Source organism: Protopterus annectens, chromosome 14.part0, assembly GCF_019279795.1.
Source record: "Protopterus annectens isolate FY-2018-M chromosome 14.part0, PAN1.0, whole genome shotgun sequence".
Taxonomy (NCBI): Eukaryota; Metazoa; Chordata; order Ceratodontiformes; family Protopteridae; genus Protopterus; species Protopterus annectens.
Window position 1 is genome coordinate 349247015 of NC_056748.1, and position 25088 is coordinate 349272102.

At 44.7% G+C, this 25088-nt stretch overlaps 1 protein-coding gene across 1 annotated transcript in view; it reads right to left on the reverse strand.

Moving 5' to 3' along the window:
• Positions 1 to 2106: 2106 nt before the first annotated feature.
• The window catches only part of INPP5F (inositol polyphosphate-5-phosphatase F), a 1563976-nt gene continuing 1540994 nt past the window's right edge, over positions 2107 to 25088 (reverse strand). The window contains exon 18 of the mRNA XM_044056075.1: positions 2107 to 4180. Coding sequence (XP_043912010.1) covers positions 3022 to 4180 — 1159 coding nt within the window. The 3' untranslated portion in view covers positions 2107 to 3021. The remainder of the gene's footprint in view (positions 4181 to 25088) is intronic.

Genomic DNA, 25088 nt, shown 5'->3' on the forward strand with positions numbered 1-25088 from the left:
GCAGTGACAAGCTACCTCTTCCCACAGGCAAGACAGTATTGGACAGTCCCTCCCGTTCTCCAACATCAGGGATCTCCACTGCCTGTGCTGCTAGTTGAACATGACATGTCTGGGTCACAGTCATGGATTTATCTCTCTATACAACGGAACCAGGTATTGGAATTTTTATTTTGATCTTAAAATATATTTTACTTAATGACAGACCATTAGAAGAAAACAACTCTCTTGTTGCTGCAGTGCTTATAGTGAAGTCAGGACATCTGTCTTCGGTACTGAGATTGTGTAAATAGCACATCAAATCACTTTAATAGGATGTCTTGCAATCCTGCATATTTGTTCTGAAAAAAAAGCATCTTTTCAGTTCTGTTTTAGAGCTGACAGTCTGCTTTTTCACATTCTTCCAAGAATAGTGTTATGGGAGACTGCTTATTTACCAGGATTACTTTGAAAATGAATCTGCCCGAAGATTGTGTATCTTACACATGCACAGCTACTGCAACTTTTGAAGCTAAGCTTCCAGAGGCTTTCTAGTATTTGTGACTATAGTTAAATGCATCAAAACTTAAAACTTTTGGTAATGTAATGATCAGGACACTATTAAAGACCAGCTTCAAATACTTCTAAATCAAACACAAGAAAGAGAGGTAACATTAGCAAATTCTCTATTTTTGACAGGCCTTGACCCAGATTTGGATATCCCTTTCTCCAGGTTCAGTTGGTATTTATTATTTGTAACAGTGCACAAAAAATCTATAACTAAGAGACAGAAATTGAGGAAAAAACTATAAATATCTGCTGATTTGTTGTGGAGGAGTTTCTTTCAGAAATCCAAAAGGCATAACATTAAAGGCTTCATGGATTAGCCACTTAAAAGGGCTCCCTACTGAAATGTCTGCACTAAAAAAAGGCAGAAGGGCAAATATCAAACATCGCTCTTCTCCTTTAAACTTTTTTTTGCATGGCAGCAAGCCCTCCACCTACACACCCCTGATGTGAGGAGCTAGTCCCCCACCCCAAAATGTATATAAACCAACTCCAAGATCACCATACCTCAGACAAAAAGGAATCTTCTGAGAAATGGCCACTCAAACTTAGTACATGCAAAACTATTTTTAGTCATTCAATGTCAGTATTATGGAGCTTGCTAAAGCAGGTCCAGACATTTCAAACTGTTACCACTTAAAAGACATAAGGAAAACTGGAGAGGCTGGGTAACCAGAGATGCAGTATTCAATTAGGTAAAGTTCTCGGAGGAAATTTGACAAGGGTTTGGAATTTTGGGGTACAACAGAAGAATTTGCAAGATACAAATCACCATGTAAAAAAGAGTAGGGTTCACTCACTCATGTATGGCATTATGTATCTAGGCATTTACTTATCCACTTATTAATTTCTTTCAAAATACTTGTGAAATTGATTTGGTTACTACTGAAAGTTATATGGAACACTGATATAATTTCTTGAGTGTAACTTGTAAAGAATTGAGCTGATCTGTTCAAATAAAAGTAAGAAACCCCCCCCCAAAACTTGTACGCATGAAACTGATGACAGAAAAAAATATCTTTGGGTATAACCTACAGCAAGGAGCAACTTAGTACTGTTGTCTTGCAGCATTTAGTTGACCAATTCATTTCCCACTTGGGGTGTTTCTGTACAGGGCTTAGATGTCCTTCCTATGTCCATGTGGCTTTTCAGTGTGAGCTTCAGTCTCCATCCACATCCTGAATATACGCAAACAAGTGAATTGCTGATGCTGAAATTTCCTGTCAGATTAGGCATGCAACTGTCCTGTTATGGATTGATTCCTGCCTTTTCCCTTTGCTTACAAGAACTGGCTGGGACTCTTCGAGACAAGAGCTGAATAAAGCAAGTATTGAAAAGGAATGGACTGATGATGGGTTCTTCAAAGCAGGCTGCACTTTAAAAACACACAAGTAGGAGACTGGGATTTCAACAGTTTCTTTTAAACAATGTGTACAGTGCACTTGTGCCTCTATTGGTGGCAAATGTGACAAACTGGTTCATCTGTGTTTGAAAATTGGGTATATAAAATAAAAAAAACAAAAAAAAAAAAAACAAAAAAAAAAAAAAAAAAAACAGCACTGAATTATGATAGTTATGGTTATGAAAAAAACTGCCAATACAGAAAAAAACAGTGGCATGATTCAAGAAATAAATATTTTCTGATAAACTCTGTTCTTACAAGAAAGAATTCCAACTTAGTAAAACAAGCTTTCCCCAATATTCAGAAATATCACATGATAAAATAACCGTACCTATTGCACATTTGCTTATTACAGTCTTTCTTTAGAAAGGAACAGTCAAGCATAAAGATAATCTGGTTACATTACAATAACTTAAAAGACGCAAACCCAGAAGCAGCACCTATACAGACCCATTATCTGTGGGAACACAGAGCATCTTGAGCTGCAATAACAATGAAGTATAAAATATGCAACTTGAATCCAACTTAAAAAGTATGGCAGACCACATTTTCTGGTCCAATGAAGTGCTAAAATACATCTGTTATGTATCTCATAAAAAAATATCAAGCAAAAATGTACAGTCAGTAACAGTAAAGTATGAGTGTGTTTGTATACACTGAACATATCTGTTCTTGGAAGATTGGAATGGTGACAGTTCCCAGGTAATGTGCAAACAATACAATCTGACCAATTACAAATATTACGTAAACATTTGCTTTTCCGAATCACCTCTAGCAGTTACAAGGTATTTTACTTGCATTCTATTTATGAATATAAGGTAAGTACCAGTGCTTGCACTACCTGTTCACGTGTGATTCAGTGCAGTCCTTGGTCTGTTTATGTCAGTTTCCTGTGAATGAACACAGATTTAATCCATGTTAATTGTCTAGTCTATAAACACTATAAACAACAACTGTATCCATGTTAAGATACTCAAGTGCTTCATTTGATTTTCTTTGACAAGAGCTTCTACATATTTTTTTTCCAAAGAATGTGTCTACAAATAACCAGATACAGTCATAAAACAAAACAGCATTTAAATTTGAATTATTCGAGTCTGGCACTGTGTAAACATTGCTTTAATTTCATTTTGCTGAGCTTCATTTAAAGTTTCTGGTACTGGGCTCTTCTGAACCTTTGCCACTGCAAAACTGATGCCTTGCGTCAGTCCAGCTTGAGTTATGTTAGCCACCTGGGCCATCGAGTTTCGAATTTTTGCAAAAGGTGAAACTACCCTACTGGTGCTTCCATCAGCTGAGGAGTGGGCATCATTCATCCCAATTTCCACTTCAAGTAAGCTAGACACCTGTGCTGGACTTTTCTGACAGGATGAAATAACAGAAACTTGCTGCACAGGTACATTTGAGTCTGAGGTAGCAGAGGACACATCCAATTTGGATGGCCTGGAAAGTTGCTGGTCTTTTGCTACTGGTTGCATTTCTATTGTTTCAGCAACACAGCTGACTTGCTGGTCTGATGGGTGTTGCAGTATTACAGGATCAGAATCTGAAATGTCTTTATTTTGGTTTTCTGCTTCGTGAACAAATATGTGGCAATATGCTTCTATGGGTGTGCTAAAGTGCATCTTATCACTCTCAAATGATACAGCACATGTCTCTGTGCCTGTAGTCTTCTCCTGAGGCTCACTTTCATCATGAAATATAGAAGTCTCTGGTGGGATGTGTATAGAAATTTCAGTGCTAGTAACAGATTGAGATCGACTACTCAATCGAGGAGCTGAGGCTATGATGCCACAGCTTGGCAAAACGTAATCCCCTGACCCTACATTCTCTAATGAATCTGTCAACTGCCGCTCATCATCAGATTTTGCAAGGAAGTCATCAGAAGTGAAAGACTCTGAATCTGAAGATATTTCAATGTCAGACTCTGAGCAGTCTTTAATGTTACCAGTTGGATTATCCATGGTCTCTAAGCTACTATCTGATTTCCACGGAGTTACTTTCAAGTTTGGCTTTAAAAAGTTGACTTTCATGTCTGGTTTTCCAAAGTTTTTCCCCAGGTTTCGTAAACTTCCAATGTTAACATTGTTTTTGGTCTGTTTCACCTTCTGGTTCAGAGAAGAAAACTTGTTTATGAGAAAGTTTTTTCCTTGGATCAGTCCAACATTGCTCTGTGTAGGTCCCTGTGGCTTGGATCTGATATCAATGATATTTTCATGTGGTTTGCTGTGCCTCCTGCAGAATCAAAAATAATATTTATATCATCAAAGACTGCATATCAATTTTAAGTGATAACTTAACCAGCATTTTTACATATTCAGACCTTCTAAGATAAAAATAAGACTTGACCAGTACAACTTGGGCTGCCTAACTACAGTCTTTCCAGCTGTTCCTCTTACTTTAACATTTCTACATCTCATTCCATTACTACCAATATCCGATGCATCTGCTCCTGGTCATGTGCTTGTACATCCCGGCACAAACTTATCAAAACAGTACTTCATGTAATTGAAGCTGGTGTTAAGTCTGACTCATAAAAATAGAGTTCTGCTTTATTCCACTATGTTAATGACTACCAAGTATCCCAGCAATGTGGTTTTCTTGTTTGGTCAGATAAGATAAAACAAAAAGAAATGCCAGGAAATGTCAGTACTCAGGTGTATGTGCAACACTTTTAACAATGCTCTTAGAGGACATCGAGCCATTTTTTTGTAAATTAAAGTTATAGACTTACAGTCTGTAAAAATACATCAGCTTATTGGTTGCTCCAAAATCATTCACCCTTTTTTACTCCATTGTGCTTAGCAACTGTAAAAAAACATGCAGAGGAAAGAATTTGGCCTCAAAAATGAAAAGGCAAATGTTCTGATGAAAGTAGGTATCCAAGCACTTACAGTCAAGTAGATCAGCAAAGCAACAGAGTAAAAAATAACACTGTGCTAAAATAAAATTATGTACTCACCAAAATGTTCCATCCGAGTTGCTTTTCATTTGTCTTCAACCTGTGGGACACGGATCTGGTATGAATCCAACTCGGCCACATTTCTCCAGCATTGGATCCAAGCTCCTCCCCTACCCATAATGCCCCTTTCTCCCTCCTATCCTCAGATCGAGTTTGCTGCAGCCAGTAGCAGCCCAACCTAACCATCTGCCTAACACCTTAGCATTAGCACCTAAAAACACCATAAGACAGACACAGGATCTCAGAGTAGGGGGAAGCCTCTTCCATCTGGTCCATAACACAGCCTAAATAAGGCAGGTGGAAGGAGGGAGAGACGGCTGAAGACAAATAAAAGCAACAACTCAGATGAAATGTTATGGTGAGTACATAACTTTTTTATCTGAAGTTGTTTTCATTTGATCTTCAACCTGGGGGACAGTTTCCTCGGCTACCAAAAAATCCTGGGAGGTCCTCATGGAAGGATGTTCTGGAGCACAGAGGACCCAAAGGATGACCTGCCTCTGGACAGGAGATCCAAATTATAATGCAAAATAAATGTATGATGATGTATAAGTATTTGCTGAACAAATATCATCCAAAGAAACCCTAGACCAAAAGGCCGCTGAAGTAGCCACATACCTGATAGTGTGCTCTAACATGACCTGGTGGAGATCGTCCTTTGGCTTTATAGGCCAGAGTTATGCACTGAGAGATCCAATGAGCAATAGCTAACTTAGAAACATGTTTAACTAAGAAAGGTTTATAAAAAGAAAAAAAAAGCTGATCAAACGTACGAAAGGTCTTTCTTCTATGCAAGTAGAATTGTAGTTGCCTATGAACATCAAGCAAATACAATTTATACTCTCCCTAATTCTGGAAGTTCAGAAAGAAAGAAAACAGGGAGATTGATGACCTGGTTGATGTTAAGATTCTGATGTCACCTTCGGAAGAAAGGAAGGGCTCTTCTGTAAGGAAACCCTGTCTTTGTGAAACACCATATAAGGGGGCCTGACAGATGAGGCCTGAATCTCAGACACCCTTTTAGCTGAAGTAATGGTGACCAGAAAGGCTGTCTTCCAAGACAGGAATTGCAAATCCACTGTGGCTGCTAGTTCAAAAGGGGAAGAAACCAAGGCTTGCAGGACTAGAGTAAGATCCCAAGGTGGCGTAGGGTCCTTAACTGGAGGCCTAAGTAAAAAGGTACATGAAAAGAGACATGGAGGTGTCCGATCTTGTAGCCATGGCAGGTATGACCCTAGCCCTTAGTAGCATCCTGCCATCACCCAGAATGATACCACAGTACAAGGACAAAATGATTCACTTCAACAATTGACTAAGCTTCTGGTGCCATTCTAAGGGGATCCAGTATCTGTCTGCCTGGGATGACATGATCGACAAACCACGATGCTTTGCCAGAGATGCCCTGCACCTGTCGCCCTTGGGATTCTGGATACTGGCTAAGGCTCTTGTCACCCCTATAGTGCCTTTTTTAGGGAAGGTTCAAATGAGAAATTCACCACGTTAACAGGTACAAGCAAGCAAAATCTGATCAATGCTAGAAGTCTAAACCTCAAAATGCACTCACTCAAGGCACTCCTTAAAATGTAGAACATCGACATCTGTGCAGTGATAGAGACCTGGCTCAAGGCTCCAGACAGCACCACTGCATTACCAGGCTATAATTCATACCACACCTTTCGGCCACCTAACCTGGACCGAAACACTAAAGGTGGAGGCGTGTCCATATTCATTAAGGATATCCACACCTCCAGGCTAGTTGCTCAGCATAATGCATCCGAGACTACCCAAGTGCAACTAACTCTGAGCAAGACTGCAATCCAAACTGTAGCTTGCTACAGATCCCCTACCATGCCCCAGGATTCCCAATCCTCATTTCTTAATACACTGGAAAATATTAGGGTACAACCTTACACCCTAATAATGGGCGATTTCAACTACCCCACCATTAACTGGGAAAAGTACCATGTACCAACTCTTGTGCTCAACGTTTTCTGGAATTCATAAATTCCAACACCTTGGATTAACTTATCTACACCCACAAAAGGGGCAGCAATATCCTAGACCTGGTCATTACCAACATGGGCAACCGTGTTCCACACCAGAGGTCAATTCCTCATTGGTCAGATCCGACCACAAGCTAATCACCCTAGACATCCACATCCCACGCCCATTAGGGAAACCACTGTAAAAAAATTTCTCCAAAGCCAACTTCACGCTTCTTATGACAGAAGTGGCAAACTTCACAACACCCATGATGACGGACAATAGAGGTATGACTGCTGAATCCTATACAAATGCACTTTATAAGCACTTACACGAGTGCATGGATTGTGCAATCCCTAACAGAACCAAGATGCTATCCTCCAAAAAAAGGAAGCCAATCTGGTGGTGCCCTGCCATAAACAAACTCTACAACAGAAGGAGGAAACTGTTGCAAAAAAAAGAGTAAAATCCCATGATTGGAGGAACTTCCTGGTCAGCCTCAGTAAGAAGCCGAGATTCCTCATAAAATCCTCCAAAGCTAGTTACGAAAACAAAATCGTCACTGATTCTAACGACAAACACAAAGCCTTCTATAGCTATGCCACGAATCTCAATGGCAACACTCAGATCTGCTCTGAGTTACAGCACAATGGCACTAAATATACAGAACCAACTGATATTGCCAACATCCTGGTAGACAGGTTCAGTGCTAACTTTACCCGAATCTCATCCCCTAAAGGGCCCATCTCTATACCAGAAGAATGCAAAGTTCCTGTAATCATGGCTGCACAGGTAAAAAAAAAAAAACACTCTCCAAAGCCAAGAACACAGCATCCATGGGACCTGACAACATCCTAGGCTGCGTTCTACACGAACTACAGAACCAACTGGCACCCCACCTAAGTACCATGTTCAATCATAGCCTCACCTCAGGTTTTGTGCCCACTGAATGGCATACAGCAATGGTTATACCACTCCACAAAGGGGGAGCCACCACGGACCCCGGGAACTACCGCCCCCTTAGCCTGATGAGCCTGGTATGCAAGGCTATGGAACTTATCATCATGGAACTTATAAACAATGACACTGGTAAGCGACAAACTCTGGGCCCTATTCAGTTTGGGTTTGTAAAAGGCAGATCGTGTCTCCTAAACCTGACAGACTTCTTTGAAGCAGTCACCAAAGTCGTAGATAAGGGTAAGGTGGTTCACACAGCCTATCTAGTTCTCGCCAGGGCTTTCAACACCATCCCTCACTCTGCAATTATAGATAAACTCACTAAACCTAGGTATAAATCCCTACGTCACAAGATGGGTTGCCAACTGGCTCACTGACAGAACCCACACTGTGAAATAGAAGACTAAATCCAACTTCAGACCAGTGACAAGTGGAGTACCACAGGGTTCAGTCCTGGGTCCTCTCCTGTTTGGTATCTACTTCCCTGAAGTACAGGCTAACACAGAAGGTCTTTGGCTAACAAAGTTCACAGATGACTGCAGACTAGGAGCCATAATCAAAATTCCTAACTATGTGAACATCCTACAAAAGGGCCTCACTGAGCCAGATGCCTGGTGTCAAAGCCATGACCTCAAGCACGTTACTAGAGCCAATAACACGCTGGAGAAGCACTATTCTCCAGCGCTACAGCCAAATTATGGAACCCCCCCCCACCACAATAACCTCTCTACCATCTTGCACCCACTTCAAAGCATTACTTAAAGCGCACCTAAAAACATGCTGGCTATGCCCTTGTAACTCTCCCCTCTAACTTCTCCCACTCCATCTACTGTCTACCTCTCTTCCACATCACAAACTACCTTTGATACAGCAAGCTCCGACACTTCCATGTGTATCTACTTATTATATGGCAGTAACTTCTTACTGTAACAATTGTTAATATCTGCTATGACTTCGTGGATAGAACACATGCTAGTTATCTACTGAATGTAATATGTTCTTCATCTGTAACTACGTTTGTAATATTTTAATTGCTAGGTTTCTTAATCTGTAACTATGTCTGTAATATTTTAATTTGTGGTGCTTTTCTCCCTGAGCCTCCACTGAAAATGGACCTGAGTCCAGTTGGACATTCCCGGTCAACAAATGTAATAAATACATAAATAAATAAATGCCAAAATGTGCATTGTCATCCCTTTTTGGTAAAATCTCTGTACCCGTGAACTACCACATAGGCGGTAGTCTACTTAACACCGAAAGCATGATAAGAGACCTTGGGACACAAGTGGACAGTAGTCTCTCCTTTGATAACAGGGGTCCAGGGAAGTAAATAGTGTGGGAAGAAATAGCCATAGAATTGTTATGGCTAGGCTTGTATAGGCCCTAGGGCCGATAGCCTAGTACCAGCCTATGAACCTATAATCACATCGCCACAGTAGTCAGGAAACCCTTCTATGTGGCACACCTCATCACAAAAGGTTTCTCATCCAGGAAAAAAGATGCCATTGTTCCCCTCTACTCATCACTCATTAGACCCATTATAGAGTACAACGCCCCTTTTGGTATGTAGCTCAAAAGACATATATGACAACTGGAAAAGCCACAGAAATACCTCACAAAGAGGTTTACTGGACTCAAACAGATACCTTACGCAGACCGTGTCAAAAAACTCCAGCTTTACTCTGTCGCATATTGCCTACTCAGAAGCGATCTCTGCCTAACATACAAAGCTATGTCAAACCCAGAGCTGTTGGACAAGCTCCACCTAAAGAAATCCCAATCCCCCGAGCTACACCCTCTAGGGACCTAAACCTTGTCACCACAATAAACAGAACATGCTGGAGGGATAGATTCCTGTCCCAGAGACTTCCACATACTCTGGAACAAAATACCTATCTATATCAAACAAAGCTCGTCATTAGCACTCTTCAAGAAAAATCTTGATGATTGGATGGGAGATGGGAAATTCACCCTGGGGATCACTTCTGTAGCTCTGCTCGACAGGGGCACAGGAAAATTAATTTTCTTGGGTGGTGAAAGCCAGGGTACTGTTTGGCTAGGCTTATTTAGGCCCTACGGACAATAGCCTAGTACCTACCTATGAACCTATTCAAAAAGGCTTTACAAAGCTTGGAAGAGGCTAAGAAAGTCGAATTGCCTCCCATATGAATGTTGGAGATAGCTGCCTTCTGCACCTTTACTGTAGAAAAACTGGCACCCTGAAAAATATCTGCCAAAAATTCCAAAATGGCAGGGACTGGAGCAGTGAAGGGGTCCAAATCATGCTGAGGCGCCCATACAGAGAAATGTTTCCACTTACTGGAATAAAGCTTCCTAGTGGATTTGTGAGCCGCTACCAAAATCTTCTTAAACATGAGAAGACAGCCTGGGAGTCCTAGCTATCACTGGAACTGGAGCAGCTAAGCCGTGAGCTTCAGACTGACTAGATCTGGGTGTGGGATCCCTGGGTGATGTGAGATCAGATTTAGAACCAGATCTAATGTTCAAGGCGGACACAGCGCATGAGACCACAGAGAGGAGAACCAAACTTGGCGAGGCCAGAAGGGTGCAATGAGGATCACTAAGTTCCCCAACCGTCGAGCTTTCTCAATGAATTTCGGGATCAGAGGGAGTGGAGGATAACCATACAGAAGACTGAAGGGCCAAGCATGAACTAGAGCATCTTTGGGGGACTCCCCCGGGGGGGGGGGGGTTCACAGTGAAAAACTCGCTGCACTTCGCATTGGAAGGAGAGGCAAATAGATCGCAGCAAGGCTGACCCCACTTTAGAAAGATCTGTTCTGCTACTGAAGGATTCAGAGACAACTTGTAAGGCATCAGAATAGATTTGCTCAGCTTGTCCGCCAGAATGTTGGACCTCCCCAGAATGTACATTGCCACCAGAAAACAGCCAGAGGAGATCACCCATTCCCACAATCTCATGGCTTCACGACAAAGGGGGTAAGACCTGGTTCCCCCCTGTTTGTTTATTTATCAGACTGCGGACATACTTTCTGTCTGGATGCCAATAGTCCCTTTGGGAAGATGGGCATAAAGAGCTTACAACGCCAACAGCACAGCTCTCATCTCCAGGATGTTGACATGCAGATGGGTCTCCAGGGAAGACCACATGCCTTGGACTATCCTTCCATGCAATGCCCCCCCCCCACTGGAACAGGGAGGTGTCTGTGCTCACTGTGGTCATCGGGGTGGGAAGGATAAACGGGTGGTCCAGAAGATGATCCAGGGACTGAAGCCACCAGATAGGCAAATCCCTGCAAGCCCAAGACAAACGAATTGGATGAGATAATGGAAAGTCAAGCAAGGACCAATGAATCACTAGGGTCCACTGGAGAACCCTCAAATGCAGATGAGCTGTGGGGATCAGAGTAATCATGGCTGCCGTGGACCCCAATGCCAGAACTGACTCCTCGGGGGATATTGGGTCTAAACAATGTAGCACACATGATGTCTGTGGGATTGAAGTCTGTCCGGAGTTTGGAAAATCTTGCTCTGGGTGGTATCTAACCGAGCCTCAATGAAATCGAGAACTTGAACTGGATCCAGATGGGACTTGTTGAGATTTATGGTTATGCCTCGCTGGTGGGTGGTCTGAAGAAGGAGATCCCTGGCTTGACAGAGTTGATCCCTGGAGGGAGTGGAAAGGAGCCAATCATCTAGGTAGGGGAAGACCTGGAACCCCTGTAACCGTAGGTGAGCTGCCACCAATGCCATCACTTTGATGAACACCCTGGGGTTGGAAGTGAGACCAAAGGAGAGCTCTCTGAACTGGTAATGGTTGTCTCTCAGTCAGAAGCAGAGTGCCTGTCCATTTTGATGTGGTAGTACGCATCCTGGAGGTCCACCGAACATATCCAGTTTTCTATGCAGAAAGAGTAGAATGGATTGTACAATGGTCATCCGGAATTTTGTCTTGGCAACTGACTGGTATAGGGTTGAAAGATCTAGAATGGGTCTTAAGTCCCTCATCTTCTTTGGCACCAAAAAGACCCTGGAATAGATGCCTGATCTGGACTGGTCTGGGGGGACGGACTGGATGACTCATTTTTTGAGCAGCTTGGAAATTTCCACTGCTGCCTCCTCCCGCTGCATGGGTGGAACGTCTGGGAGGTGCTTGTGTGGGACTGGAGGTTTAAGGAAGGGGACTGAACGTCCACTGGATATAATTTGCAACACCAAATGATCATCTGTGATTGACTCCCAGGCTGTTGGGTGCATTGACAGACGTCCCCCGACTGCCTCCAGAGACAAGCAGTTGGGCAACCATTCGGGGCTGCTGTAAGGGTCTATCTAGGAAAGAATCCCAAGACCCCTGGTTCCTCGGAGCCCCTCTGCTGTGAAGATGGCATCTGTCATATCTCCCTCTGCCTCTGGGGGAAGGAGAGTCATGAGCATCATGAGAAAAGCCCTGAGACTTCCAGAACCACGTCTTCTTCATCCTACACTGATTTCTGGAGAAAGATCGTTGTGAGGTTGAGAAGCGGATCCCAATGGCAGATAAGGTCTTCTCATCTTTCTCACTCTGGACTAAGGAGTCTCGAACAGTCTTGCCAAAAAGGGTGGAACCGTCATAAGGGGCATTTGTAAAGGATGCCTTGAAGGGCTCCGAGAATGCACAAAGCCAGAGCCAGGAGTGGCACCTGATGGCAACGCCTGTGCCAGCTACCCTAGAGCCACCTTCCATAGTGTGTGACAGAAGCCTCATAGACGTGTTAGAAATAGAAGTTAGGGTGGCCATACGGGAGGAGAACACCTTCTTCTCTTCCGCTGACATAGACACTGGGGTAGAGTCAGCGACCTCTTTGACCAGGTCCTGCTGAAGACTGATGACATGTGCCATGTATTTCAGGCACGCAAGGCAAATGTGGCTAAAGCATAAGCCCGTTTCCCAAAATGGTCCAAGGCCCGAGACACTCAGTCTGGTGGATGGACCGTAGAGCTTTCGTGAGCAAGCTCTTTCTTGGTGGCCACTGCAACCACCATAGCATCAACCAGGGATCCCTTAGGCCAATGCTGTTTGTCCAAAGGGGTGCTGAGAATTTTATCAGGGCACTTGAAGATGGGGTCCACCATGTCAGGCTCATTCCATGCCTGGGATGAAATCAAGTTCACAAGCGGTTCGGTGGGAAGGAACACCTAGGCGGTACAGGGTCCTGTGCCAAATGCCTCCAGGAACACAGACTCATCTGGGTTGGGTTTTTGGTCAGACCACCCTCCATGCTGCTGTAAGATTTCCATGACATTCCAGAAGGAGACATCATCTGGGGGTGATCGGGTGGAACTCTCACCTTCCTCTAAGTCAGTGTCTTCTGTGAGGGACTCCTGGGGAGTACAAGTGTCTCCCTTTTACATGTATGTTTCAAGGGCGGGCTCAGGGGAGGACTTGGAAACCTGGCCATTCCCAGGGGTAAACACTCTGGGGAGGAGAGGCAACAGGCTGTCACTGAGGGGGCAGGATGGTGGATTCCAGACCAGAAATGGAGCCAGGACGGAGTTCGAGGAAGATAACGTCAAGGGGTCTCGAGGGATCCGACAGCATTCTCTCCACCACATTAAAAGCAGAGGGAGAATGAATCCCTGAAGCTGGGAGGAGTACAGCATCTGTAACCCTCTGAGCTGATGGGGAAGCCAGAGCTGAGCCTCCAAGCGCCGAGACTCCAAGTGGAAGGGCGGACGTCATCCTCTCTTATCTGGCACCGAGAGCTGGATGGTTCCAAACTGGTCGGAGCCGAGCCACTTAGGGCAATGATCGGTGTTGAGGTACCTGGTACCATCAGCACTGACCCCTCGACACCAAGAGGCCTTGGACCCAAGGACTCCGAAGCCAGGGGTCGAATCGGAAAAGAAGAAATGGGAAGAAAGGCAGACTGCATGCTCCCAGCTCCAGAGGGGCAGGCAAGACTCCCATCGGGATCTGGGTCCAGATGAATTTCCACATCATCCTGTCTACCTCAGTTTCAGAAAGACTACGTGTGGACAGGATGGAAGAAGCTACAGATATGGCCCTGGAGAGGTGCAGAGGGGAGGCCGATACTGGAGATCGTCCCCAGGAGACCTCCAGCTTCGGCGAGAAACAAGGGGAATGGAGCCAAGGGGAGCCCAGGCTGGGGGCCGGGTAGGATTTAGACGGGTGCTCAACTGAAGAGGCGAGGTCAGAGGACTGCTTACTGGGCCTATCCCTGTGATGGTGCTTCTCCACGTCCCCGGGCTTCTTGGCAGGAGGTTGAGTCCCAGAGGCCGGGGTGGAGGAAGACGTAGAGGCCTCAGAGGAAGATGGAGGGAGGGTGGCCTTTCAAAATGAGCTTGTTCCTCCTTGTCAATCAATGGCGCGGGGGTTGAAGGCAGTGCATCGAACAGGAGGTGTCTAGGTGTGGCACTCCCAGACAAACGACACACAGTGTGTGGCCATCAGAAGGGGGAGCTTATGACCACACCCTGCGCATTTCTGAAAGCCTGGCTTGGGGGTGTCTCAGCTACGGCAAACGGAGCCTAGCACTCTCTCATACACACACAGGCAGGGTATAAAAATAGAAAAGGCAGATAGAGTGAAAAAAGGGAAAAAGGAAACCCAGAAAGTCTATTTCACTTACCAGGAACTTGGAGCTAACAGTAGACCATGATGCTGATAGTATGTGCGGCAAACGAGATCTATGGGTAGGAGGGAGACAGGGGCGTTATGGGTAGGGGAAGAGCTTGGATCCGTACCAGATCAGATCACATATTTACCATGCAGGGAAAACCATCTTATGACGTATAAGTATAAACCAGATCTTCACTTTCATTATGCCTACTTATAGCAGACCACATTTTGGAAAATGCTGTGTTATACCACACTTGGAAGAACTTTTGGCCTATTTGCCAAGACAACAGTACTAAAATATAAGTGTCAACATTTTTCCACAACCCTTTTGTAGATCTCAAGCAGTGATACATTCTTAAATACTCAAATACTCACTGTAGAAAACATGCAACTGACCAAAACAATGAAAAGCAAAATGGCAAACCTTACAGAAAAATAGATACAGAAAAGGAGAGCAACACTACATAATAAATAGACCTTATGTTTACCTTTTCTACTTATACAGAAAGTGAAAAACAGCTATATTTAAACGTTCTTGGCTTCTGTGTGCTTCAAAGAGCAACAATTTTTAGACAATACTGTGCTATCTGCACATGAAAGATCTATATACAGGGGCACAGGTAAGAATTTACAAAATGTCCTTAGAGGTGTCCACTGATCTCCCCCCCCCCCCCCCTTGAATCTACTCCAGATCACACTGAGGTCTTTGTCAGTCAGTCAATTTCTCTGTTGCATAGGATCTCACATTTAATTTTTGTGCTAATTCACCATGTCCCCCTTGCATGAGCATTAACATTTTTCATTTTTGATTGTAGCTAGAGTTTTGAGTTAGACAAGCTAGTCTCAACTGAGTTGTAATATAACAGTCTTGCAAATGTGATAAAAACCTCTGTTATCTACAGATAAGATCATTTTGCTACAGTAAATCCTCAGTCCTCTGTTGTCCAACTTATTTTTAAATCTCTTTCTGAGTGATAAATGCATGTCCTACATATAATATTAAGGGTACTGTAACATTTTACAGCTTGATTTTTTTGGTCAAGGTCTGTTATCACAGTTTTTCATTTGTTTTATGATTTCTCTCTTTTGTGCAGTCTCATGTTTCTTTGTAAAAAAATTGTTGATTTTTTTTTATCCATATATCCAAATACATCACTCTGTAATGACCACAAAGATATTGGTATTCTTGCATTAGCTGATGATTATGTGCAGAGTTTAAAGTGATAGCTTTGATTTTATTCTTATTAACTTTATATCCAAACATTTCTGCAAATGCCTCGACACCTTAAATAGTTTGGGTATATTCCTTTCTGGATTAGTCATATATATTATCAAGCTGTCCATAAAAAAGCAATCTCTCATTCCTGACAGTTCTCTCGAAGTGAACGTTTTTTATTGTTATTGATTTTAAAGAGGTTCACTGAAGTTTTTTTTGTCTATAAAAGAAGCTAATTTTTCTTATCTACCATGCCAATCCCAACCTTGAATATTATAGTTTTAATTTGTGCTAAATGTACAAAATAAACTGCAAACAGAAAGTATGAAAGAGGGTGGCCCTGCCTTATTCACTACACTATATTAAAATGCTTTATTACTCCAAAAGGTGGCATTTCCACAGATGTAACTATAGGTCTATTACTATACTGTCTCCTCTTCCCAAAATTCTAGAAAATGCATCCACAAACAATTTCTTAAATACCTACTTGACAAACTTCCCTCTCCTACCCAACATGGATTCAAACCTGAACATAGTAGCATGACTGCTCTACTATCCTTCACTGACACAGTCAACAAAGCTCGAGATACTGGAAACTTTGTCTCATCTCTATTTTTGGATCTAAAGCTTCTGACACTGTCTCTCACCCCAACCTCTTATCCCAGCTCTCCTCTCTTGGCTTAACAGAAAAAGAAGTTATGTACTCACCATAACGTTTCATGTTTGTTTGTTGTCCATCTCAACCCTTCATTCTTTCTGGATGGGTTCGGACCTGATCCTCAGCTCTGACTCGGCTGAATACACTACCTCGAAGTCTGTAACTTGGCTCGTGGCAGAGTAGGTACCCCATCATGCAGTGGTGCAATCTCCAGATCTTGTTTGCCGCTAACTATTACAAAGACTAAAATAACCATATGACATCAGGTCAAGGAAAAACAAAGAGTTAAAGGAGCTCATTTATGAGAGGAAACAACTGTCCACCAGGTCCTCTAGGAGTCCTTGGATGGGGGAAGGTGGGAGGGTCATAAGAATGAAGGGCGAAATGGACAACAAACATGGAACGTAATGGTGAGTACATAACTTCTTCATGTTATGTTGTCCTATCTTGCCTTCATTTTTACTGGATGGGACAGCGTCCCTAGCACCTTTTCCCTGGGTGACTCACGGGAGTACACCTTTGAGCACAGTGAAACCAAATGAAGGCCTGCCCCTGGAGGCCAAATCAACTTTGTAATGAGCAATAAACGTATGAGGATTTGCCCGCATAGCAGCACCACAAATACTGTCCACTGATATTCTGGCCTGGAAAGCAGAAGATGTTGCCAGTTCTCTGGTTGTGTGACCTCTAATTTTGAATGGCAAATTTCTATGATTGTAGGTGTATATAAAAGTGACATAATCTGAAAGCCAATTTGAAAGTGTAACTTTTGAAACTGGCATGCCCTTTTTTGCTTCAGAGAAAGAGATGAACAATTGGTCTTATTTTCTGAAATCTTTAGTTCTATGAGGACAGAATCTGAATTGTCTATGCACATCCAGTTGGTGGAGTTTATACTCTGCCTTGCTGCTATGATTGGGAAAAAGACTGGAAGCTCAATAGAATGGTTTAGATTGGACTGAGAACAACCTTAGGTACAAATGACGGATTAATTCTTAGCGATACCCTATCATTTTGGAAAATCTAATATGGTGGTTTGATTTATAGTGTTTGCAGCTCTGAGACTCTTCTTGCAGATGTTACCACTATTAGAAGTATAGTCTTCCAATAAAGAAATATGAGGTCACAAGATGAGGAGGGCTGGAATGGCGGCAATGTTAGATGAGACAGTACAAAATTTAAATCCCAAAGAGGAAGTGGTTCTTTTAAAGGCAGTCTCAATAAAGAAGTGCCTTTTAAGAATGCTTTGAACAATCTGTGTGGCATTAGGTTAGGAGAAAATTCACCAATGTGGAAATTTGAGATTGCCGCCAGTTGGACTCTAATTGTAGCTGCAGCCGAGCCTTGTTGGAATAGTTCAGTAAGAAATTCTAAAATTGAGTGAATTGGAGCAGAGAAGGGGTCAAAGTTTCTGGTTTGTGCCCAGTAGGAGAACCTCTTCCATTTACTAGTATATAATCTTCTGGAAGAATCTTTATGAGAGGATATCAAAATGTGTGACTGCTGGAGTGAAGTCTTGAAGCCTCAGTTTGGAAGTGCAGCAGCCAAGCTGTCAAACTGAGGGTGTGGCAAGAAGAATGAAGTGTTCCTGACATATGGGTCAAAAGGTCTGGAACTGGGTCCAGAATCCACGGCTTCTCCTGCAGATGAGGCCAGAGGAAGGGGAACCAAATCTGACAAGGTCAATATGGGGCAATGAGAATCAGCCTGCTTCCCAATGGTTTTGCTTTCTGAATGACTTTGGGTATGAGAGAACATGGGGGAAAGGTATAAAGAAGTCCCAAGGGCCACTCGTGAACAAGAGCATCTCAGGGCAAAGTAGCTGCTGCATTTGGTATTCATGAGAGTGGCAAAAAGACTGCAGCAAGGCTGGCCCAATTTCCAGAAAATCTCTTCTGCTATGCTCTGGTTTAGAGACCACTCATGAGGCATTAAAATTGCCCTGCTAAGCTTGTCCGCTATCATGTTGGCTTTCCCTGGGATGTGCGTTGCTACTAGAAAGTATTGGGAAGATATTGCACATTGCAAAACTCTGAGAGCCTCTCGACAAAGTGGGTATGATCTGGTTCCTCCTTGTTTATGTACCATACCACCGACATATTATCTGACTGGATTGCAATTGTCCCTAGTGGAAGAGAATCGTGGAGTGCCTGCAACACCAGAAGCACTGCTCTCATCTTTAGAACACTGATGTGCAAATGGGCCTTGTGGTCTTGCCGTATGCCTTAGGTTCATAGGTAGGGACTAGGCTATCTGCCCGAAGGCATTTATAAGCCTAGCCGGAATGTGTTGGCTTTCGCCGGCCCCTTAGATTAGTTCCCTGTGCCTCTGTCCAGCAGAGCCACTGAAGTGAACCCTGGGGTAAACCTTCTGTTTCCCATCCACTCGTCAAGATTTCTCTTGAAGAGGCTTAGCGAGGAGCTCTGCCTACTGTAGAGTGGAATCTTGTTCCAAAGCATGGGAAGTCTCTGGGACAGGAATATATCCCTTCAGCATGTCCTATTTATTGTTGTGGTGAGGTTTAGATCCCTGGAGCATGTGGCTCGAGGGGATATGGTTTTCTTTAGGTGGAGCATGTCCATCAATTCTGGGTTGGACATGGCCTTATACGTCAGGATGAAATCACCTCTGAATAGACGGTATGCAACAGAGTACAGCTGGAGTTTCTTCAGTCGAGCTGCAAAGGTCATCTGCTTGAAGCCAGTGATCCTCTTGGTGAGGTACTTCTGTGGTCTTTCCAGTTGTTGCAGGTGTCTTGTAAGGTACATCCCAAATGGGACATTGTACTCTATGATGGGTCTGATGAGTGATGCTTAGAGGGGCCCAATGACCTCTTTCGATCTGGATGCAAACACTTTTGTGATTAGGTGGGCCACACAGAAGGATTTTCTAACCACTTTGGCAATGGGATTATCAAAGGAGAGGTTACTATCTACTTGGGTCTCCAGATCCCTTATTACGTCTTCTGTATTTAGGGGGCTACCACCTATGTGGTAGTTTGTGGGTACTTTTGTTTTTTCCAGAGGGAATGACTATGCACATTTTAGCATTTAGCTTGAGGCCATGGTTTTGACACCAGGTATCTGTCTCAGTGAGACCCTTTTGGAGGATGTTTGTGAAAGCCAGAGAGTCAGTTATAGCCCCTAGTTTGCAGTCGTCTGCGAACTTGGTCAGCCATAGTCCTCCTGTGCTTGCCTGTACCTCTGAGAAGTATATGCCGAACAGGAGGGGTCCTAGGACTGAGCCCTGGGGAATGCCACTTGTAACCGGTTTAGAGTCAGACCTAGCTCCCGCAACTCTTACCATGTGGGTTCTGTTCATGAGCCAGTTGGCAACTCATCTTGTGACTTAGGGATTTATGTTCAGGCTGGTGAGCTTGTCTATAATACCTGAATGGGGAATGGTGTCAAAGGCCTTTGTGAGGTCTAGATAGGCTGTGTGGACCACCTTTCCCTTGTCTACAGCCTTGGTAACTGTCTCAAAGAAGTCCACCAGGTTTAGGAGGCATGATATTCCCTTAACAATGCTGAACTGGGGAGGGTCCAGTGTTAGGAGGTTTCCTATATCTCTGTTAATGAGATCCACGATGATGCACTCCGTAACTTTGCAGATCAAGCTAGTCAGGCTTATAGGGCGATAGTTCCCGGGGTCCGTTGTGGCTCCACCTTTGTGGAGCAGAATAACCGTTGCTGTGTGCCACTCTGTGGGCACATAACCTGTGGAGAGGCTGAGCTTAAACAGTGTGTTTAGGTGAGGGGTTAAGTTCATCTTTGAGCTCATGTAGGACCCAGCCTGTGACACCATCCATTCCCTGTGATTTCAGGGGCACTACATTCTTCTGGTATAGCTATGGGCCCTTTTGGGGGTGAGAGGGGGCTGAAGTTTGCAATGAACCTGTCTGCCAGGATGTTGGCTATATCGGTCGGTTCAGTGTATTTTGTGCCATTCTGCACTAACTCTGAGCAGATCTGAGAATTGCCACTTAGGTTCTTGACATAGCTAAAGAATGCCTTGTGGTTATCTTTGGAGTCCATGGCAATTTTTCTTTAGAAGCTAGCCTTGGATAATTTCATGAGGGAACATAGTTTCTTGCTGATACTGATCAGGGATGTCTTCCCTTCTTGGGATTTTACTCTTTTCTGTACTAATTTCCTCCTCCTATTTTATAGCTTATGGCAGGGGTCCACCAGACTGATTTCCTTTTCTTGGAGGAGTGAGTCTTGGTTTTGTTTGGGATAGCATGATCCATGCATTCTTGTAGGTGCCCCTAGAGTGCATTAGTAAAGGATTTTGCAGCTTGGACAGCGTTATCCTTTAGCATAGGGGCCTTGAAACTTCCCACCTCGGTCTTAACATGATGTTGGCTTTTGAAAAGTTTTTCACGGTGGTTTCTTTGACTGGGGGTGGTGGCGGAATATAGGTATCCACAGTGATTCGTTTATGGTAAGATCTAACTAGCGAGGGGTTGACCTCCGGTGTGGAACACTTGTCACCCATGGTGATGACCAGGTCCAATATGTTACCTTTGGTGGGGGTGCTGACCAGTTGATCCAGGGCATTGGAGTTTGTACTGGAGTAATTCTCCCAGTTAATGTTTGGGTAATTGAAATTGAATGCGGAGTGGGGGTCCTGGGACATGGTTGGGGATATGTAGCAAGCTATAATTTGAATAGCAGTTTTGCCTGTTGTTAGTTGCACGTGGATGATCTCTGAAGCATAGTGCTGTGCCACTAACCTGGAGGTGTGGATATCCTTGATGAATATGGATACTCCCCCGCCTTTTATATCTGGGTTTTGTGGCCAAAATGTATGGTATGAGTTGTAGCCTGGTAGTGCTGGGGTGCTCTCTGGAGCCTTAAACCAGGTTTCTGTTACTGCACATATATCGATTTTCTCCATACTGAGGAGTGCATGCATTTTGAGGTTTAGACTTCTCGCACTGAGTAGCATTACCCTCAGTTTTTTTTACTTGTGCTATTTACGGCGGTGTGTTTGTCTTTTGAGCCTTGCCTAAAAAAGGCATTATGGGGGTGGCAAGAGCCTTGGACGGTCCTTCCCAGATAATGCCCCCCACCCTATCTGGGGAGCGTCTGTGGTCACTGTAGCAACAGGTTGTTGTGGAATAAAGGGTCTCCCGATGGTCACATGATTGGAATGAGTCCACCACCATAGATCCCTCTTGCATGACTCTATTATTCTGATCAGATGGGACATAGGAAGTTCTTGTAGCGACCACTGAGAAAACAGGAGCCAATGAAGGATTCTCATATACATCCTGCTAGAGGAAAAAGAAGTTATGTACTCACCATAACGATCCATCTGAGAGGGTAACTTCATTTGTCTGCAAACTGTGGGTGTCGGATCCGTCCTCGGATCCGAGCTGGCAGCTTTACCTAGCTAAAGATCCGAGCTCCTAGCTCCTCCCCCTACCTATAATTCCCTGCTACACATCCCCCATCCTCAGATCGAGTTTGCCTATAGAGACTCCACCAGACCCTCGAAAGAGGCCAGTAACTTACTGCCTAACAGAATGGACAATCCTCTCCTTGGTTAAGAAGCATGAAACTGGTTAGGGGGAATGGGGGGGGGGGGGTCGGTTGCAGAAAAATGAAGTTACCCACTCAGATGGAACGTTATGGTGAGTACATAACTTCTTTATCTGAAGTGGTTAACTTCACTTGGTCTGCAACCTTGTGGGACAGAGTCCCCAGCTACCTAGAAACCTTGGGCGGCCCTCAAGGAAGAATATTCCGGAGCACCGCGGAGCCAAAGGAAGCCCAACTCCTGGAAATCATATCCAATTTATAATGGGAAATGAATGTATGAGAGGAGGACCACGTAGCTGCTGAACATATGTCGTCTATAGGGACTCTAGACCAGAACGCTGCAGAGGTAGCTATGGATCGGGTTGAATGAGCATGGATTCCCACAGGTACCGGTTTGTTGGAAGCTAAATAGGCTTGAATGATGCATTGTGAAATCCAGTTGGCTAATGTCACTTTGGTAATACGCTTACCCAAAGAAGACTTGGCAAAGAACACAAACAATTGATCAGATTTACAGTTAGTCGCTGTCCTGTGCAAATAAAAATGCAGTTGTCTATGCACATCCAATTTGTGTAGTGTATATTCCCCTTTGTTCTGGAAATTGGGCAAAAACACTGGCAGATTAATAGACTGATTAATATTTGACTCAGAGGCTACTTTAAGGAGGAAGGAAGGATTAGTCCTGAGAGAAACTCTGTCCTTATGAAATATTAGATAAGGGGGTTTCATACAGAAGGCTTGAAGCTCAGACACTCTTCCTGGCCGAAGTAACTGCAACCAGGAAGGCTGTTTTCCAAGATAAAAACTTCAACTGAGCCGACGTGGCCGGTTCGAAAGGAAGGCCCGTCAAAGCCTGTAGGACCAGTGTTAAGTCCCACGGTGGGACGGCAGACTTAACTGGCGTTTTTAACAGAAATGCGCCTTTTAAAAAGGTTTTGCAAATCCTGGTGGAAGCCAGAGATCCTACATCATCCCCCACATGAAAATGAGAGATGGCTGCCAACTGTACTTTAACCGTAGATGCACTGGCTCCCTGATGAAAGATATGGGACAGAAATTCAAGAGTCGTCGGGATAGGGACAGTAAAAGGGTCCAAGCCTCTGTCTTTGGTGGAAAAACGTTTCCATTTACTATCGTAGATTTTCCTGGTAGAAGGTTTGTGTACTGCTACCAGAATGGCTTTCACTGGTGATGAGATACCGGGAGTCCTTGCTATCAGCGGAACTGGATCAACCAAGCCATGAGCTTGAGGTCGCCCAGGTTTGGGGGTTGTAATCCCGCAGGATGAGAAATTAGATCCGGAATGGGATCCAAGGTCCAAGGAGGAACTACACTGTGAGACCGCAGGTAAGGGAACCAGATCTGGCGAGGCCAGAATGGGGCTATGAGGATTATCTTTCTCCCCAACCGATGGGCTTTCTGCAGGAACTTCATCATGAGCGGAAGTGGGGGATATGCATAAAGGAGACCGGGGGGCCAAGCATGAACCAGAGTGCCTCTGGGGCTCTCCCCTATCGGGGGAATTAGAGCGAAAAATTTGCTGCACTTCGTGTTTGACAGAGAAGCAAAAAGATCGCAGCAAGGTAGACCCCATTTCAGGAAGATCTGTTTCGCTACTAACGGGTTTAGAGACCACTCGTACGGTGTGAGGATCAAGCGACTTAGCTTGTCCGCTAGGATGTTGGTCCGGCCCGGAATGTGCGTTGCTACCAGAAAGCGGTTGGTGGAGATCGCCCATTCACAAACTCTCATGGCCTCTCGGCAACGGGGATAAGATCTGGTTCCTCCCTGTTTGTTGATGTACCAGACTACAGCCATGTTGTCTGACTGAATTGCAATAGTTCCCGGAGGAAGAAGGTCTTGTAGGGCTTGCAACGCCAAAGGCACCGCCCTCATCTCCAGGACATTGATATGCAGAACAGTCTCTGAGGAAGCCCACGTGCCTTGGACGGTTCTGCCCATAGCATGCTCCCCCCCACCCGAGGCGAGAAGAGTCTGTCTGTGGTCAACGTGGTTTGGGGCTGAGGCATGACGAACGGTCTCCCTTCTCGCAGCTCCTGAGAGTGTAGCCACCAGAGAAGGGAGTCCTTGCAAACACTGCTCAAGGGAATCGGGGTGTTCAAGGGGTGTAGCAAGAGTGACCATTGGACATGAAGAGTCCATTGAAGGATTCTCATGTGCAGCCGCGCAAAGGGCGACAGACCGATGGCCACCGCCATAGAGCCCAAAGCTCTCAGGACTAATTCCGCAGGTGGGGCTGGGGACTGGAGAATTGCCAAAACATGAAGAGACAAACTGCGCAACCTGTCTGTTGTTAGAAAAGCCTTGGAAAGGCGTGTATCTATCTTGGCCCCTATAAACTCCAGAACCTGGACACGATGAAGGAAAGAGTTTTGAAGGTTTACCGTAATACCTAGCTGCTGTGTAACAGCCAGGGAATAATCCCTGGCCAAGCAGAGCTGATGCCTGGTGGAGGTGGTGAGAAGCCAGTCGTCCAGGTACGGAAAGACCCCGAATGCCCTGAAGTCTCAGGTGGGCTGCGACCACTGCCATGACCTTGGTGAACACCCTGGGAGCTGAGGTGAGGCCGAATGGAAGAGCCCTGAACTGAAAATGACCAGCTCCTAGCCGAAAGTGGAGGAACCTCCTGGATCGTCTGTCCATCAAAATGTGGTAGTACGCATCCTTGAGGTCCATGGAGCACATCCAATCGTTCTCCTGTAGGAAGGGGAGAATAGACTGCAGAGTGACTATCCGGAATTTCCCTTTGGAAATGAACAGGTTTAGAGATGAGAGGTCTAGTATAGGCCTCAGTTCCCCCGTCTTCTTTGGCACTAAAAAGAACCTGGAGTAATTTCCCAATCTGGACTGGCCTAGGGGGACGTGCTGGATGGCTCTTTTTTCTAATATCTTCAAAATTTCCGAAGCTGCCACCTCCCTTTGATCGGGTGGGACATCGGGGAGGCGTTTCATAGGAGGGGGAAGACTCAGAAAAGGAATGGAATAACCTCTGGATATAATTCGGAGCACCCACCGGTCTGTAGTAATAGACTCTCAAGCTTGGAGGTGCTCCAACAGATGCCCCCCGACTGCCTCCAGAGAGGGACAGCCGGGTAAGCCCTCAGGGCTGTTGCGCGGGCCTCTCCGAGAAAGGTTCCCGGGACCCAAGATTCCTCGGCCCCCCTCTGCCTCTGGGCTGGCGTCCACCTTGTCCTCCTCT